This window comes from Myotis myotis, unplaced genomic scaffold, assembly GCF_014108235.1.
Source record: "Myotis myotis isolate mMyoMyo1 unplaced genomic scaffold, mMyoMyo1.p scaffold_m19_p_3, whole genome shotgun sequence".
In the NCBI taxonomy this organism is placed as follows: Eukaryota; Metazoa; Chordata; class Mammalia; order Chiroptera; family Vespertilionidae; genus Myotis; species Myotis myotis.
Genome location: NW_023416335.1, coordinates 151,038,227 through 151,054,927, shown reverse-complemented (window position 1 = coordinate 151,054,927; position 16,701 = coordinate 151,038,227). Strand labels below are relative to the sequence as shown.

Below are 16,701 nucleotides of genomic sequence, written 5' to 3'. Positions count from 1 at the left end.
CTTAGAGAGTACCTCCACAGCCTTAAAAAATGTTGAGTTGGAAAATTTTACAAAGAAGTAACTTTTTACATTGCCACCTGCTGGCTACTGCTATAAGTGACAGAAATATAAATGTAATCTCACATCCTATTCAAGGTCCAACTGGAAATAGGAATATTGACTGAACTTCCAAATGATAAGAATCAAGTTACTTCACCAAGTACTCAAAAGCCAAGTAACAGAGTAATTTTACAAGTCTACTGGGGATCCATCTGGTTATTGCCTTAAGTAGGAGATGTCCTACTTGGATTGGACTTCAGATGTGAATCCTCCCAATGGTGCATCCATGACTAATACTGAAACAGCCCTTGGAAATGAGGCATCCTAACTAGCCATACAATGTGGGTTTATTTAAGCCTATCTTCTGCTCCCACAGACTGTTTCCTCAAGAGTAGTTTTAGATGTTTAATTTGGGAGAGCTGACTTGCTTTGTCACCTAGTGGTATAGTGTCACTTGTATTCATTTCCAAAAAAATGCAAGTGAAAGGCAGAATACATTAGGCCAAACTATCTCAAGTACATAACAGCCCTGAGTTAAGCAAAGAAGGTGTTCCAAATGTGCATGTCTTAGGTATATACATTGCTCAGGTTATGTCCTGAACAACACCAGGAACCCTGTGCAGATAATTCACTCCTCTCCCAACAGTTAATGCTTCCTCCTCGGTACTTTCACAGCACCTTGTTCATATTGCAATAATAACACATTTAAAATTGTATTACTGTAATCTCCTATAAGCAAGTGTCATACACATTTTACATTACTTTTTTTAATATACTAGAGGCTTGGTGCACAAAATTCGTGCATGGGTAGGGTCCCTAGGCCTGGCTGGTGAGCAGGGCTGATCGGGGCCTTCCTTCCCTGGCAGCCGGCTGCCAGCCAGGGACTTCTTTCCCAGCTGCTGGCCGAGGGCTTTCTTCCCTGGCTGCCAGCTGCTGGCCAGGGCCTTCCTTCATTCCACACCACCTCCTGGTGGTCAGTGCACATCATAGCAAGTGATCAAACTCCTGGTCTCTGGTCGAACTCCTGAGGGGACACTTTACATATTAGCCTTTTATATATATATATATATATAGGTTTTTATTTATTTCTGAGAGGAAAAGAGAGATAGAAACATCAATGAGGAAAGAGAATCATTGATTGGCTGCCTCCTGCACACCCCCCACTGGGGATCAAGCCTGCAACCCAGGCACGTGCCCTGATGGGGAATCAAACCAAGACCTCTTGGTTCATAGGTCAATGCTTCAACCACTGAGCCACACCGGCCAGGCTACATTTGTGTATTTTATTTAGCATTCAGTACAAGCTTTGGCATTAGGTAGGCCCTCAATAAATATTTATTGAGTTGAAGTCAAAAGAAGAGAGGAAGGAAGAGAAGGATCCACAGTTTCCAAAATCAGCACTTCTATTTTACACCTCATGTCTTAGTTCTAGACCAGGGGTGGGCAAACTTTTTGACTCGAGGGCCACAATGGGTTCTTGAACTGGACTGGAGGGCTGGAACAAAAGCATGGATGGAGTGTTTGTGTGAACTAATGCATGTTAACACTGCTGCTGGTGAAGGAGCGGAGGGGAGAGCAAGAAGCCGTAGTTTGCCCACGGCTGTTCTAGACTCATTTTCAAATGCATGAGACTTTTCCATCTGGATGCTGAGCAGAAATTCATGTTCAGTAATTTCCAAATGGACTCCACTGTCTTTGAACCTCAAACTGTTCATCCATTTCCTGTAATCAATTTCTCAGTTAAGACATAACCATCTCAGAGTCATCCTCTACTCTCTCATTTCCATAACACTCACATTCACTAAGTCCTGTCAACTTCACCAACAGATAGCTCTAGAGTCAATTCCTTCTTCTCTCCTCACTGCTTGCCTTAATTCACACCCTTGTCATCTCTTGCGGTGCCTTAACTTCCTACTTGGCTCCTAGAACTCAGCCAGGCACCTCATCCTTACCCTCCATCTGCCACCAACATTATCTTTCACACAGATATGATATTGTCATCTACTTTTAAACTTTCAATGGCTTCCCATTTTCTATAAGACAAGTCAACTATGGCATACAGAAATCATCATAACTTCTCAAACTTACTGTTTTAGGTCTATAATACTCAGATCTGTTCCATAAACCCCAACCATTTTGAACTGTCATCTTCCAAACACACCAATGATTCTGAATCCTGTGTACCTCCCTGTATACCCAGAATGCCCATCTCACCCCCACCAGCCGTGGCCACTGTCTGCCTACTGATCATCTTTTGTGTGTAGATGTTACCTTTTCTGTGGTATCTTCTCCAGAACATACGAAATTCTAAATTTACCCAATCAATGGCAAATCCTCTGGCTTTATGCTCCCATAGGACTTTTCATAGGGTATTTAATAGGGCCACAGCTAGCCCATATGAAGGCTCTGTGCAAATTAGGTAGAAGTGTCCCTGCTGGACTGTGAGGCTCTGTGTCAAGCTATAAGACTTGACAAACAAAATGTGGGCTGGGTTTCAACTTGGTTGGGTTGGACTTGCTGTTTGGTCAGGTTCCCTTATGCAATGAAAAACCTTATTCAACTGCACGTCAGTCCTGAGAACTTAACACAATTATTATATATTCTTTTTTTAAAAATATATTTTATTGATTTTTTTACAGAGAGGAAGGGAGAGAGATAGAGAGTTAGAAACATCGATGAGAGAGAAACATCGATCAGCTGCCTCCTGCACACTCCCTACTGGAGATGTGCCTGCAACCAAGGTACATGCCCTTGACCGGAATCGAACCCAGGACCTTTCAGTCCACAGGCCGACGCTCTATCTACTGAGCCAAACTGGTTACGGCCACAATTATTATGATTGCCTTATTGATGCCACAGCCAGTGTTGCTCAGTAGTTGAGCATCAACCTATGAACCAGGAGGTCATGGTTCAATTGCTGGTCAGGGTACATGCCCAGGTTGCAGGCTCCATCCCCAGTAGGTGGCATGTAGGAGGCAGCTCATTGATGATTCTCTCTCAGTATTGATGTTTCTATACCTATCTCCCTCTTCCTTCCTCTCTCTGAAGTCAATAAGAACATATTAGAATTTGGAAGGAGTTTGGAGGCAATCCAAACTGCTTTTCTAATAGATAAAAGAATTGAGTTACATGACCTTTCATGGCTTCTAGTATTTCTATATCTGGCCTTACCAAATGTCCAGCCTCATCTTCCCCCACCCTCGCCCTAGTATTCTTCCTTCCACACATTAATCCCAGACTCAGGCACCATTAGCATCTCCCAGAATGCACTCTCACAACTCCCTTGCCTCTGCCTGTGATGGCCCTGCCTCCTGTGCCCCTCTGATGATTAAGGTATGTATTCTCAGAACCTAGGACAGTGATGGCGAACCTTTTGAGCTCGACGTGTCAGCATTTTGAAAAGCCCTAACTTAACTCTGGTGCCATGCCACATATAGAAATTTTTTGATATTTGCAACCATAGTAAAACAAAGACTTATATTTTTTAATTTATTTTATATATTTAAATGCCATTTAACAAAGAAAAATCAACCAAATAAATGAGTTCGCGTGTCAGAGGTTCGCCATCACTGGCCGAGGACATGGTAGCATTGACTATGCTTCAAGTGTGTCCTTCAAGTCCTAGTTCTATAGTAGCTTTCCCCCTACTTCCTCAGCCAAAATTCACTGCTTCCTCCTCTGTGTTCCAGAGCTCACTCTGTGTTCACACCTCTATTTAGCACTTATCAGAGCAAGGGTTAGATTTGAATCCCAACTGCCTAGGTTTGAATCCCAGCTCTGCCACTTATTACCTATCAAATGGGAATAATAATGAGACCTACCTCATGCATTCATTCATTCAACTAATAGTTATTGACTGCTTATTATTGTGTCAGGAGCTGTTCCAAGGGCTGGAGTTATATGTTTAACAGGACAAAGTTCTTGCTCTCATGAGCTTACATTGAATGGGAGAGTCAAACAATTAAAATCCTATATAATAAAAGCCTAATATGCTAAGTATCCGGTCATTTGGTCGGCCGTTCAACCAAAGCGTAATATGCTAATGACATGCTAAAGCCACTCAACCACTTGCTATGACATGCACTGACCACCAGGTGCAGATGCTCTGACCGGTAGGTTTGCTTGCTGCTGGGGTCCGGCTGATCGGGACTGAGCTAGATGGTTTGGACATGCCCTGGAGCCCTCCTGTGGTCCTTCCCAGCCTGGCCAACCTCCCACATCCCTCCCTGGCCCCAATCATGCACCAGTGGGGTCTTTCAGCCTGGCCTGTGCCCTCTCACAATCCAGGACCCCTCAGGGGATGTCGGAGAGTCATTTTCAGCCCAACAGTGGAACAACTGGTCACTATGACGCTCACTGACCACCAGGGGGCAGATGCTCAATGCAGGAGCTGCCTCCTGGTGGTCAGTGTGCTCCCACAGGGGAAGCTCCACTCAGCCAGAAGCCAGGCTCACAGCTGGTGAGCACAGCAGCAGTGGCAGGAGCCTCTCCGTCTCTGCGGCAGTGCTAAGGATATCCGACTGCCGGCTTAGGCCCACTCCCTGCAAGGAGCTGGCCTTAAGCCATCAGTCGGACATCCCCCGAGGGCTCCTGGACTGCGAGAGAGGGCAGGCCAGGTTGAGGGACCCCTCCCGAGTTCAAGAATTTCGTGCACTGAGCCTCTAGTAAAATATAATCAAGTATCATTATACTAACTGCCATTTAAAGAAATAGACAGTAGAGAAGGAGACTCAGAGGCATGATCTGAGTTCTGGCCCCAAGTGGCGAAGCAAGGACTGGGTTTAGCTCCTTTCCAATGTTGCCAGCTAAGAACTCACTACCTAATCTGTCCCTCATCCCAGGTTCAATATGCTTCAAGTGTGTCCTTCAAGTCCTTCAAAACACACAGCTGCTCTGTGATATTTTGTTCAGGTGAATGGGTTTCAAAAGATGCCTGAAAATTTCCAAGAGTCTTTAATCATATTTGTCCATATCATTTAAAAAGAAGACAAAGCGTACAGCTTGGGAGGCTAGATACCTGTAGGTCTATCTGAGAGAAACAGGGAAGAACAGACTGTCCTGTGACTTTTGAATTTTAATAAGTTTTAAGTGAAAATAGAATACTTGAAGAAGCAGGTTTGTTTTAAATAAACCCACTTCTAGCGTTCAACCTCTCATTATTTTAACTAAAGGATCTCCAGCCAAATGTAATTTCTGTACCTTTATTATACTTCTCATGATAAATTTTTTTTAAATATATTTTATTGATTTTTTTTTTTTACAGAGAGGAAGGGAGAGGGATAGAGAGAGTCAGAAACATCGATGAGAGAGAAACATCAATCAGCTGCCTCCTGCACACTCTCTACTGGGTATGTGCCCGCAACCAAGGTACATGCCCATGACCGGAATCGAACCTGGGACCCTTGAGTCCACAGGCCAAAGCTCTATCCACTGAGCCAAACCGGTTAGGGCTCTCACGATATTTTAAAGAGTAATATAGGAGTTGAGAATAAATGCTAATTCAATTCTTTTTCAAATTAACTTATTATTACTTGTTTTACATTAAGTTCAAAGTTCTAGGTTGCATTAGAAAATTAAATTGATTTTTTAAAAGTCCTATGCACTAAAAAAAAAAAGCATTTTTTATAGTTCCTTCATATTCACCTACAAAAATTGATTTGGAGCTGGTACTAATTATCACAAACTCTTCCAGAGTTAAATGAAAAAGAAGAGCTAAATCATGGTGTGGAAAAACCACTCTCCCCCCAATACATAAACCAAAGATTGACTTAATACATCCTTGGGACAAACTTGCAAAATGTTGAGTCTATTCTCTTCACAGCAGAGAAGAGAGAAACCTCCCTGAACTGTTTTTATCTTTTTTGTCCTCCCAGAATCTTTCTCCATTATTTGACCTTGAAGTCCCCTTCATTGAATTTCCATTACCTCTCAGATATGAGGCCCCTCATGCTTACCTAGAACAGGGGTGGCACCCACAGGCCACGTAAGGACTGAGAACTCATTTGGTCTGGCCCTGCCAAGGCATTGGGGGTGAGTTAATTAAATGGTTGACCAAATATAGCAGGTTAATTTTTAAGTTGACAATTTTGTCTAGCCCAAAAATGATGTTATAAATATCCAAATGACCCTTGGCAGAAAAATGGTTCCCCACCCCTGATAGAATGTGCCTTCCCCTTTTAGACCTCTAGGCACTTGAACATCCTGAGCTCACTTGGAAGGCATTTGCCCCCCTTGCTGGTCTGAGGAATGCTTATCACCTTCAGGAATTACTTCAAACAACACGTGCTCAGGGAGCTCAGGGAAGGGCTCCCGGCTTCCTTCCTCCCCCAAGCAGGGAAAAGAGTGGCCTTCTTTGTGCTCTCAGCCAATCCTATACTTTCCAACCTCATTTCAATGAGTGTTTTGAATATTTGTTTCCCAGACTATGAGCTCCCTGAGGGCAAGGGCCATGTTTATCCCTCTTGGTATGATCTGTGACTAACTCAGTGCCTGTGTTTGTTGATTGAGTGAGTGCTTGAGGCAGACAGAAAAAAACCACTAAAGCAGTGGTTCTCAACCTTGGCTGCACATTAGAATCACCTGGGAATCTTTTTTAAATCCTGATTTCTGGGCCTCATTGTTATGGGGTGGGGCCACAACATTAGTAACAAAGAAACAGGATTTCCGGAGGATGAGGCCCAGAAATCAGGATTTTTTAAAGATTCCCAGGTAATTCTAATGTGCAGCCAAGGTTGAGAACCACTGCACTAAGGGAATGTGACCAAACTGCTCCCATGTTGGCAAGTGGGGCAAGCTGGTTTAATCTCTGCAGCAAAAGAAGCCCTAGTCCAACAGAGCTCTGGCTACAGGATGAAGCATTTTCACTGAACTCTTAATCCCCAAAGTTTCCCCTTCACAGCGCCCATCCTATTCATCAGGGACATTTAAGTTCAATGAATTTAATCCAAAACAAAATGCTTTATTGAATATCATACCTTTTGCTCTACCACGACTATTTAAGAGATTTTTATTTGTGCAAGCTTTGTAAAGTCAGGAATAAACAAGGAGGATAACGGGGAAGGGGCTGTTTACGCGCCTTTCCGCCACTGTGTAAGCAAGACATAGTGGAGTTTACATTTATGCCATGTAAATCGCTACAAAACCAGATGTTGCTTACAAGGTAACTTGTAACTCATCTCCTCCAAGCAATAAAGTCTTTTTTTTTTTTTCTGGCAAAAGTTTGAGAAACTTACTGCTGTTTTCTATCAGCAGATACAACAGATGGCTGGCACATGCCTACTTTGCTAAATGAAATGGGCTCTCTGCAGAATTACTCTTTGATCCCTAGTGGCATGTCCACAACACCACAATGCAAAACACCACAGCATAGCAGAATCTAAACATTAAAGGTCTAAAGTTGCGCTTTTGATATGAGTACCTTCTTTTAAAAAAAAAATCATGCCCACAGTATGTAAACATACTCACATTCCCACTTTGAAACCATGCAACAGAGGTCACAAACAAGGCATTTCCTCCATTTGGTGATATAAAACCACCGCAAAGGTATGACGGCAAACCCCAGGAGGGCAGAGGTATGCAGCCACTTGGATTGTAACTACCAAAACAATCATAACTCCATTAGGAAAAAATGCGGACAGTACACATTAAGGGATTTAAATAATACTGCTAATAATGAGTGTTACCATAACTTCAGAGTTGAAAGGAGGTGTGTAGGGGTAGTTGGCAATTTCTTTGAAGAGGGAGAGGAGGTACTTGAATTTAAATCCACTATTGTTTTTCTTTGATTTTTGTCATGGGGAGAAAGGAAGAGGAAAAAGTATTTTAATACAGTTCTCCTTGACTCAACCAGCCTAATGGGAAATTTGAGACTGCAAACTGTAGCCACTTTAATGGGACCAGTGTTACATCATTTCAAACCCTACATTGCAAAAACAAGCTATCCGGAGCTTTACGGGCATTTTAATAACAGAATTGGATTATCCAGTTGATATTACAGGAACATGTCCAGTTGATATTACAGAAACAATAGAGTGATCCTAGTTTTTAAAACATCAGCAAAAAATGTGGGTCAGTTGTCAGGAAAATAGCCTGTTTATGACTTCTTTTTTTCCCCAATGGAATTTTCCTCGTTTTATTTTATTTTTTGAATTTTCCTCATTTTAAAGCTGAATTTGGGTGTTACTGACAGGAATCATTCACAAAGACACCACTATCCAGGCAAAGTTCTCAAGCTTTCTTAGACTTGATTTTGAATTATTTTTATTATTTTGGGCAGTTTTCAATAATTCAAGAAGTTTTGTTTTTCATTGATAGGGAGCTAGCAAGGGTTATGAACAAGTTTATAATTAACCTTTCATGTTGGAAAATACCTCATGGATACACTGTATCTTTAGCATATCTAATATTTCCCATTTTCAGTGGTTATACTTAAAACAAAGAAGCACATTTCTGCAGTTTAACCCAATAAAACCAATTTTTCTACAATATACACATGACCTCTCAGCTCCCCAGGACAGCAGACAAAATTCTGCAATTCCTATCCTGTACCCACAGTAATACTTTTCATTTTTGTTTTTAAACATCTTGAAATTGAGTAAAATAAATCTATATCACTTGATTTCTAGTGGTTATAAGAATTGTGATCCCTATACATTCGTGGTTCTCAACCTTCCTAATGCCGCGACCCTTTAATACAGTTTCTCATGTTGTGGTGACCCCCAACCATAAAATTATTTTCGTTGCTACTTCATAACTGTAATTTTGCTACTGTTATGAATCATAATGTAAATATCTGATATGCAGGATGTAATTTCATTGTTACAAATTGAACATAATTAAAGCATAGTGATTAATCACAAAAACAACATGTAATTATATATGTTTTCCGATGGTCTTAGGCGACGCCTGTGAAAGGGTCGTTCGACCCCCAAAGGGGTCGTGACCCACAGGTTGAGAACCACTGCTATACATGCTAAAAAGCTTATTCTAAGATCTGGATCTGTTGATACAGTGATTAGAACGTACTAGTAATCCCAGTGATAGGTTTAAAGTTAATATTGACCAGTTATCTTCACCCAGAGAATTTCTAGCCCATAGACACCAATTTCAGCCCAGCCCTTACCAACCATCGCAGAAAACCAGGCATTTGGTCAAATGGAGGCTGGAAAAGTCATATATAGATGGCTCAGCATAAATCCATCACCACTGTTAAAAGAGCCAACCTAAAAAAGATGCCCTACTAACTAGGTTCTCGATTCATAGTACCTTAACATTGTAATGCAGGTGATAGAATATATTAGTGTTATTAAAAATCAAGCCTATACATATATTAGCGTTATTAAAATCAAGCCTATATGATCTTTACAAATTTTATAAGATTGTATTAAACACACATTTATTGTATGACCTACATAAATGGAAAAAACTTGGCCTTATACTAAACTGGTTCCTATGGAAATGAGCAGCAGTGTCCTAATATTAGAATTCAGATTTGTCTAACAAACTTCTCATTAAAATTTTATTTGAAAGCCATTAGGTTTAGAAAGGGGTTATTTTCCAAATAAATGTTTAATTAGTGCATAGTTTAGAAAACTAAGGTGGTTGCTCATGGCCTCTGTCTCAAATTCAGGGAAAGGTTAGAATAAGGAATGCTTCATTGAAAAATATCAACTATTAAAAGTTATATATAGTAACAAAGGGTATTTTCCTTAATTACTAAAAATCCTTTAAGTCTAAAGCTTCTTTCATAGGAATTCTTCTCTCATCTAAAAGCCCTGAAAAGGGGCATGACAGAAAATGAGTATTTTAAATGGAAAATGAAGTGGAGACAGGGTTTTCCATGGAAAATGAGGATTTCAGGAAGAGGAAGAGGTCAGGTCATTTGATTTCAGGCAGGAAAGCCTTCCAAAGCAGATTTTCGGGGATCTCAAAAGATACTGGTGACCATCCAATAAGTGTTAGAGAACTCTTTTGGATCCATAGTAATGATCAGCCATGAAAACCGTTTATTTTACCATTTTGTAATGTGTAGTGTAAAAATGATACTAGATAATAAACATCCATAAACTATAAGACAAACATCATATAACTTTAAACTCTAAAGCACACCTTTTTACTCACATGTAATATAATTTTTAATTCTAAATCAATGCACATTCATTGTGGAAAAAAACAAAATATAACATATGCAGATGTAACCAATGTTTACACCATGGAGGATCAGACATTTATCAAATGTTTTTTCCTATGTCTGCCCACATATTTTGTAATGCAATCAAACAGAATATACTGTTATGGACTACTGACAATTTGTCATGAACATCTTTCCATGGCTTTGAGTAGACATCTAGAATATTCTCATTAATGCTTCATCCATTCTCCTGCTACTATCAGTGGACTCCTAGGTTCCACCCAGTTTTTAATTTTTATAAAAAGCATGATTAGGAACAATCTTGCACTAAAATTTTTACTCAAATCCATGATTATATCTTTAGGATGAACCTCTGGAAGTAAAATTGCCCAAAGGATCTAGATCAAAGCGTTTGCCATCAGATTCTAATTGCCCTGCAAAAGGTCTAACACGCATCAGCCACATATGAATATGTACAATTCTCCACATACTAAAAACACTAAAAAAAATTGACCAACTTGATGTGGAGAAATGAATATCACTGTAATTTTTATTTGTATTTGCTTGAAGTAGAACATGAATGTTATTTTAAATGGTCCAAGACACCTTGGGTTATTGGACTGATCACTTATTGGAAGTAGATAACACCTATTGCCTCTACAAGGTCTTCAAAACTAAAATTAACTTTCTTCACATGTTGCCAAAACACTTACATATTAAGTTTAAATTTTCATTAATCAGTTATGTGTTTTGCTTGTGTTGAAATCCCTAGATGTTTGCTACTATTTGGATGAAATAACTAGATCATGGAATGAACTTTACATTATCCATGTAGATGTTTTGATGTGGTTTGGCTTTAGTTAGAGATGCCTTTCAAAACATTTAATTAGTATTGAAGTCATTATTTTTCCCACCTTCAAAATTTCCACGCATTTCAAAAATTATGGTGCTAGAATCACATAACTTTATGGAGTAAAATGGATCAGATTTAAATAATATATTCAAACATCTTGCTGTTTGGCATTGTAAAGATCCTACCCCGTCACTACCCTCCTCCCTAAGAACAACAGACACCAGATTTCATAGTTACCTATGGTAGCCTATCCAGAGCAGACTGGCACAGAGAGGGAGATGATTTAATTAGAGAGCGAGATAATCTAATTGAGGTGCTACCATTGTCCTGCATAATGAGACAATCCACATGGGTAATCAACACTCAAACAGGAGAGAGAAAGATGCTGGAAGCTTCATCTCCATGCCAGTTCTACCATCTTCTCTAATCCCCTACAAAAAATTTTTCCTGAGATTGTTTGATATGTATTCCATTTTGCACTCAACGATGTGCCAATGTTTGCAAACACGCACTATGCTATAAAGCAGCAGGGGAGATAACATGAAATTTAAGCCATTGCTTCAAATTCCATTCTTTGGAAGACAAACTCAGATGAAAAATAAATCAGTAGATAATAGATAGATAAGAGCTATTGACATTTTCTGCTTCTTCTATAACAGTTACCAAATCCTTTCAGCTAGGGAGGGGTGTTAAGTCAAGCTACTTTCTAATGGTTCTTATGAATCATAAAAGTATAGGTAAGGAAAATGTTCTTTTTAAAAACACAGAATTAATACTGACCCCATTTGATACGAGTCAAGCACAAGTAAACAGATTCAGGTGAAACAAAATGATAATAAAAAGGTCATTTATTGATTTATTACTGGTTTTACAATATTCCAAAATTAACTGTCCATTAAGTATCTATAAAGAGGGAATTGTACGAAGAAAAGCAATAATCTTTCTATAGAGCAGTAAGAGCCTCTGAACTCAAATGCAAAATGAGGGTATCAGAATTAATGGCCTTCTGGCTATGAACTTCAGTGGATACAAAACATCTCTCTCATTTATGTTGTTGTTGTTGAAACAATGGAAGTGTCAAAGGGTTTAGGTTTGATCTACTTTGGAAAAGAAAAATGAGAGAACAGATCTGAGGAAAAGAGACAGCTAAAATGGTCATGCCCATACTATAACAAGTAATTAAGGGGAACCAATGTGGTTTCTCAATTTAAAAATAGTTACTTTTTTATAAAGAGTTTTTTTCTGGATCACATTCTTCATGAAAATATCCATTTAATTATTTTAGAATTTAAAAAAAGACCTGATAATGTGATTTTAATTACAATTACAATGATTTTCATATTAGACACATTTTACCAACCAATGAGCAAAAGAATTTATTACTTACCATTTGTCATTAGAGGTAATTTACGTGATACTGAAACTACAAAAGGTAACATATAAAAGATGCTAATGTGCTAGGAAATAAAAGAAATACTTCTTTATAAAAATACATTGCAATTTTCCTTTTCCATATAAAATTATTTAAATGGTAACTTAAAAGTCAATAATCTGCAATATTTTACAAATGTTTATATATATATATATGTGTATATATATATATATATATATGTATATATTATTGATTTCAGAGAGGAAGGGAGAGGGAGAGAGAGATAGAAACACCAATGATGAGAGATAATCAATGACCAGCTGCCTCCTGCACGCACCCCACCTTACCCCCTCCCTCCCCCCCCCCCCATCGAGCCCACAACCTGGGCATGTGCCCTTGACCAGAATAGAACCCAGGACCCTTCAGACTAACGCTCTATCCAGTGAGCCAAACTGGCCAGGGCCAAATGTTCTTATATGACACTTTTTGAGTCTGTGAACTTCTACCAGAAATATATAGCATTCACATCGTTCCAGTGAGTAACATTTAACATACCAATTTTTTTCAAGTGCACAATGTCAAAAATACGTACAGGCCTTAAAACTGACGGTAAAGTATAAATGCCATAAGTGATTAGTATATGCTATGGGGGGAAAAGAGCCTTTTAAATATTATGTTAAATTTTAATGTCAATAATCACAGAAATAAGTGATGTTGGTATTTGAGGTCTTTATATTCCAGCAGTCTGAAGTCACCGAGTCTTATCAAAATAGTGAGTTTTTAGGCACATTGCTTGCTCTTTTCCTTTGGGAATCCTTAATTAATGTAGCGTGTTTAAATAAATGGGGGTTAATTCTTTATTTGTTTTGGAGATCAGATGAGAAACCATTCTTAAACATTATAAAAATATACCAGACTACACACTATACAATATATTTCTACCTGTCAGTAAGCAGTGGCAATATTAAAGGGTCATTTTCTCCACCCTTCCTGGTTATCAGAACTTACCTGGCCTGCGGCTTGCCAGGTAAAATTCATGGAGTGGATATTGACAGGAATAGCTGGCATTCTCTGTTGCGCTTTTCTGAAATCATGTGTGAAGGGGGCCATTTTCCCCTCTGAAACAATCAGGATATCTTCTTCAAATCCTGGTTTTAGAAAAAGAAACAAAACTATCAAACTAGGCGGACTTAAAAGAATCAAAATCAGCACTGCATGCAAGAACACCAAAGAATCAGTATGGTTCACTGCTTTCCACAAAGCACCTGCCTTGGTGCCGACTCATTTTCCTGTGTGTGTGATAAGAATGATGCCAACAGGCACACGCTTTCAGGGAGAAGGAGTGTTAACTGGTGGTAACAAATGCTGGGTCCACCTAAAAACAGAGGATTGTAGAAACCAGCAACAGCAAGATCCGAATGTTAGGTGAGCCTAAGTTTCGTGAGAGAGAAGTTTATATGCTTTCAGACGGAATAGCTCATTAGAAGGGGGGAGCAACCTTCCTTGGAAATTAAGTTTAAAAAACATACTAAAGTCGTGCATCTCTCCTTCATTAATGGAAGAGTCGGAAAGAGAGGGAAGATCCAGGCAGAGGAAGGTGCTGGGCTCTGGCGCCTTACCTATGAGCACTCTTGCCTGGTGAGCATCGATCCACAGGTACAGGCTCTCCTCCCGCGGCTGCCCGACCTCCGCCCGCAGCCCCAACAGGCAGGAGAGGATGCTCCAGAGCCCGAGCGCGGCGGCAGGAAGGGCGCTTCTTCGGGCCATGCTCGTCCGGACCTCCTCGCTGGTGGCTCTCGCCGCTGAAACTCCTCCGGCCGCACCGACCCCAACCTGCGGCGGTTCAGCGGTCCCTCCGCTGTTCCCGCGTAGACGTCTGCGCGCGAGGCGTCCAGCCCCGGGCGAGTGAGCCTGGGAGAACCGGGCGAGGAGGAGGAGGGCGGGCAAGAGCGGCGCGAGCCGGGCTGCAGGAGCGGGCGCAGGAGCGAGAGGGGACAGCAGCGACGCGAGACTGGCAGAGCAGCGGATGCCAGCACGCCCGGCGAGACCCACAGTCGGAGGGTTAAATACGGCGAGAGAGGAGGAGCGGGAAGGGCGGGCGCCAGCGGGGTGCGTGTGAGCAGTGACGAGGCCCCGCGAGCCGCCACCGGGGGGCGCTGCGGAGCGCGCGGGGGGCGGGGCGGCGCGCGACCCCAGCGGCTGCGTTTCCCCCGCGGTGGGCCCAGTGGGAACGCGTGCAAAGGGGGCGCGTGGTGGAAGTGGTTGCGAAAGGGGTGTTGGGAGGCACCCCGAGGACTACACTCGCCTATGATTCCAGCCAGGCGAGGCAGGGGCGTCGGGAAATAGAGTGAGCTGAGATCTCAGGGCTTAATTGAGCGCGATGATGATGAAGGCGGGTCCCATTTCTACCCTGATGCTAAAAGAAGGCACATTTTCTCCCACTTCTCCCTTTCCGCCCATCATTCCTCTCTCTCGGCAAAGCCATCCTCTCGGATCCGCGCTATGCTGACATGTTGCGCGTTGCCCTGCACTTAAAACCCGAATCTCCAGCGTCCACTGCTGCCCCGATCGCAGGCACTGGGCTGGACTCGGGGCGCGGGCTTTCATTCTGCACTTGTCAGACACCCTGGAGGGTGCTTGCACATCGAGGGAGGCCCCTCTCTCTGCTAACCGGGCAGCGCCTGGAAGAGTTCCCCGGGCTCTGGGTGACAGGAGTCCCTGACCCCCTAGGGATAGGGGTCCCAAACGTTGTGAATATCTTTATATTTACTGGTGTTTCAAAAAAAACTTGGAGGCGTGCTCTGGTCCTGAAATCACAGGCGCTGGAGGACAAGCCCAAGGCGCTGGTCTTGCCGTGGGAAGGGCAGTTGACTGGCAGTGAGCTACAGCCTCACACACCCACCCGACCCCAGCAGGACGGACTTAACTTTCCTCTTACCCAACCCCTCGGATGAGCAAAGAAAACAGAAGCAAAAGGTTGGGGCTATTTTTTATTTTTAAAGAAAGATTTCAGACTCCGAAAAGGGTTGTTTTCTTCTCTTTGTTCTTTAGTACCCAGATGCTGCGACAAATGCCCAAGGATTGAGTGTCTGGGCTGGGGCGGCGTTTCGGTGCTTTGTGGACAGTTCAAGAGGGAAAAGCAAACAGAAACAACAGAGGAGAAGCTGAACATGTGCACACATTGAGTTAAATAAACGTCAGGTCATGAGAGGTTATTAAATGTTAGGTCGTGAGAAGTTACTAAAAAGAACAGAATATGCGGTTCCAGTTATGAGATATTTTCAGTTGTACAGTTGTTCATCTTTGAAGAGATTTAGATAAGCCCATGACTATTTGAACTTACAGTGTCTTAATTTTAAAGGATTTTTATTTGAGGTGCTTACTTAATCCTCACAACTCTTTTAAGTAGGTACTATAATTATTTCCATTTTATTGATGTGGAAACAAGGCTCAAAAAGGTCCAATAAGTTGACTGTGGTTACCTAGCTGGTAAGTGGCAGAGTCAGGGTTCAAATCCCAGGCACGGTGATTTCCAAGCCCATGCTCTTCACTGCTATACCTCATACTGATAAGTAAATAATATTTAAGTCTGTTTGAATCCAAAACGTCACAACTGTTCTCCCTTTAAAATAAAAATAGTTAACCTCTTTTCAAAAATTTCAGAAAATGTTCATTTATATAATGTATTCATATGCATTGGGCAATCTTTAAAACACTTTAGCATTGTAATGCCAAGTGCCTCCTAGGTAAAGATAGTTTCACAAAACAATGGACATTTTCTTTGACTCCAGAAAGTGTGGTTTTAATTGAAATTTTTGACTTAGTATTACTCAAGCCCCTATGGCTCTTGGTGCAAGGACGCCCTCTACAGGTTGTTCTAATCAAACACCAGTAATTAAAAAATAATCCATGAAATGTCCTTTTTGCTAGAGAAAAAGAGGTACTCAATTGCCTGATTCAAATTCCCCAAAGTGGGGTTCTTCTGCAGCAGCGGAGCTTGGTGCTGGTGATAATGGGAATATATCTTGCTCTAAAGAATTATTTTTCCTTCCAGAATGGATGGTCTCTATTCACTTCTCCCCAACAGTGAGCAATTAGAAAACTCATATTTTATTATAGAGAAAAAGGTTATTTTAAAAATCTTGGATTTGAACCCTTTTGGTTCAAACTTATGTTAGGCACTGGTCAGATACTTTCAAAAGTAACCGAGTATGTCTTTTGAGGGGAAGGTCCATCTAAGAGCTAAATCAGGCTTGACTTTCTGTTGTTGAGGAGCTGTGAAAGTGGCTTTTGTTTTCATTCAGAATG

The 16,701-nt window shown here is 41.2% G+C and overlaps 1 protein-coding gene across 1 annotated transcript in view; it reads right to left on the bottom strand.

Annotated features, from left to right (window-relative positions):
• WIF1 (WNT inhibitory factor 1) overlaps nucleotides 1-14,493 on the bottom strand; it is a 72,120-nt gene extending 57,627 nt beyond the window's left edge. Inside the window, exons 1-2 of the mRNA XM_036300155.1 lie at nucleotides 14,013-14,493; nucleotides 13,402-13,541 (exon numbers count right to left, since the gene is read on the bottom strand). Of these exons, the coding sequence (XP_036156048.1) occupies nucleotides 13,402-13,541; nucleotides 14,013-14,160 (288 nt within the window). The 5' untranslated portion in view covers nucleotides 14,161-14,493. The remainder of the gene's footprint in view (nucleotides 1-13,401; nucleotides 13,542-14,012) is intronic.
• Nucleotides 14,494-16,701: the final 2,208 nt, after the last annotated feature.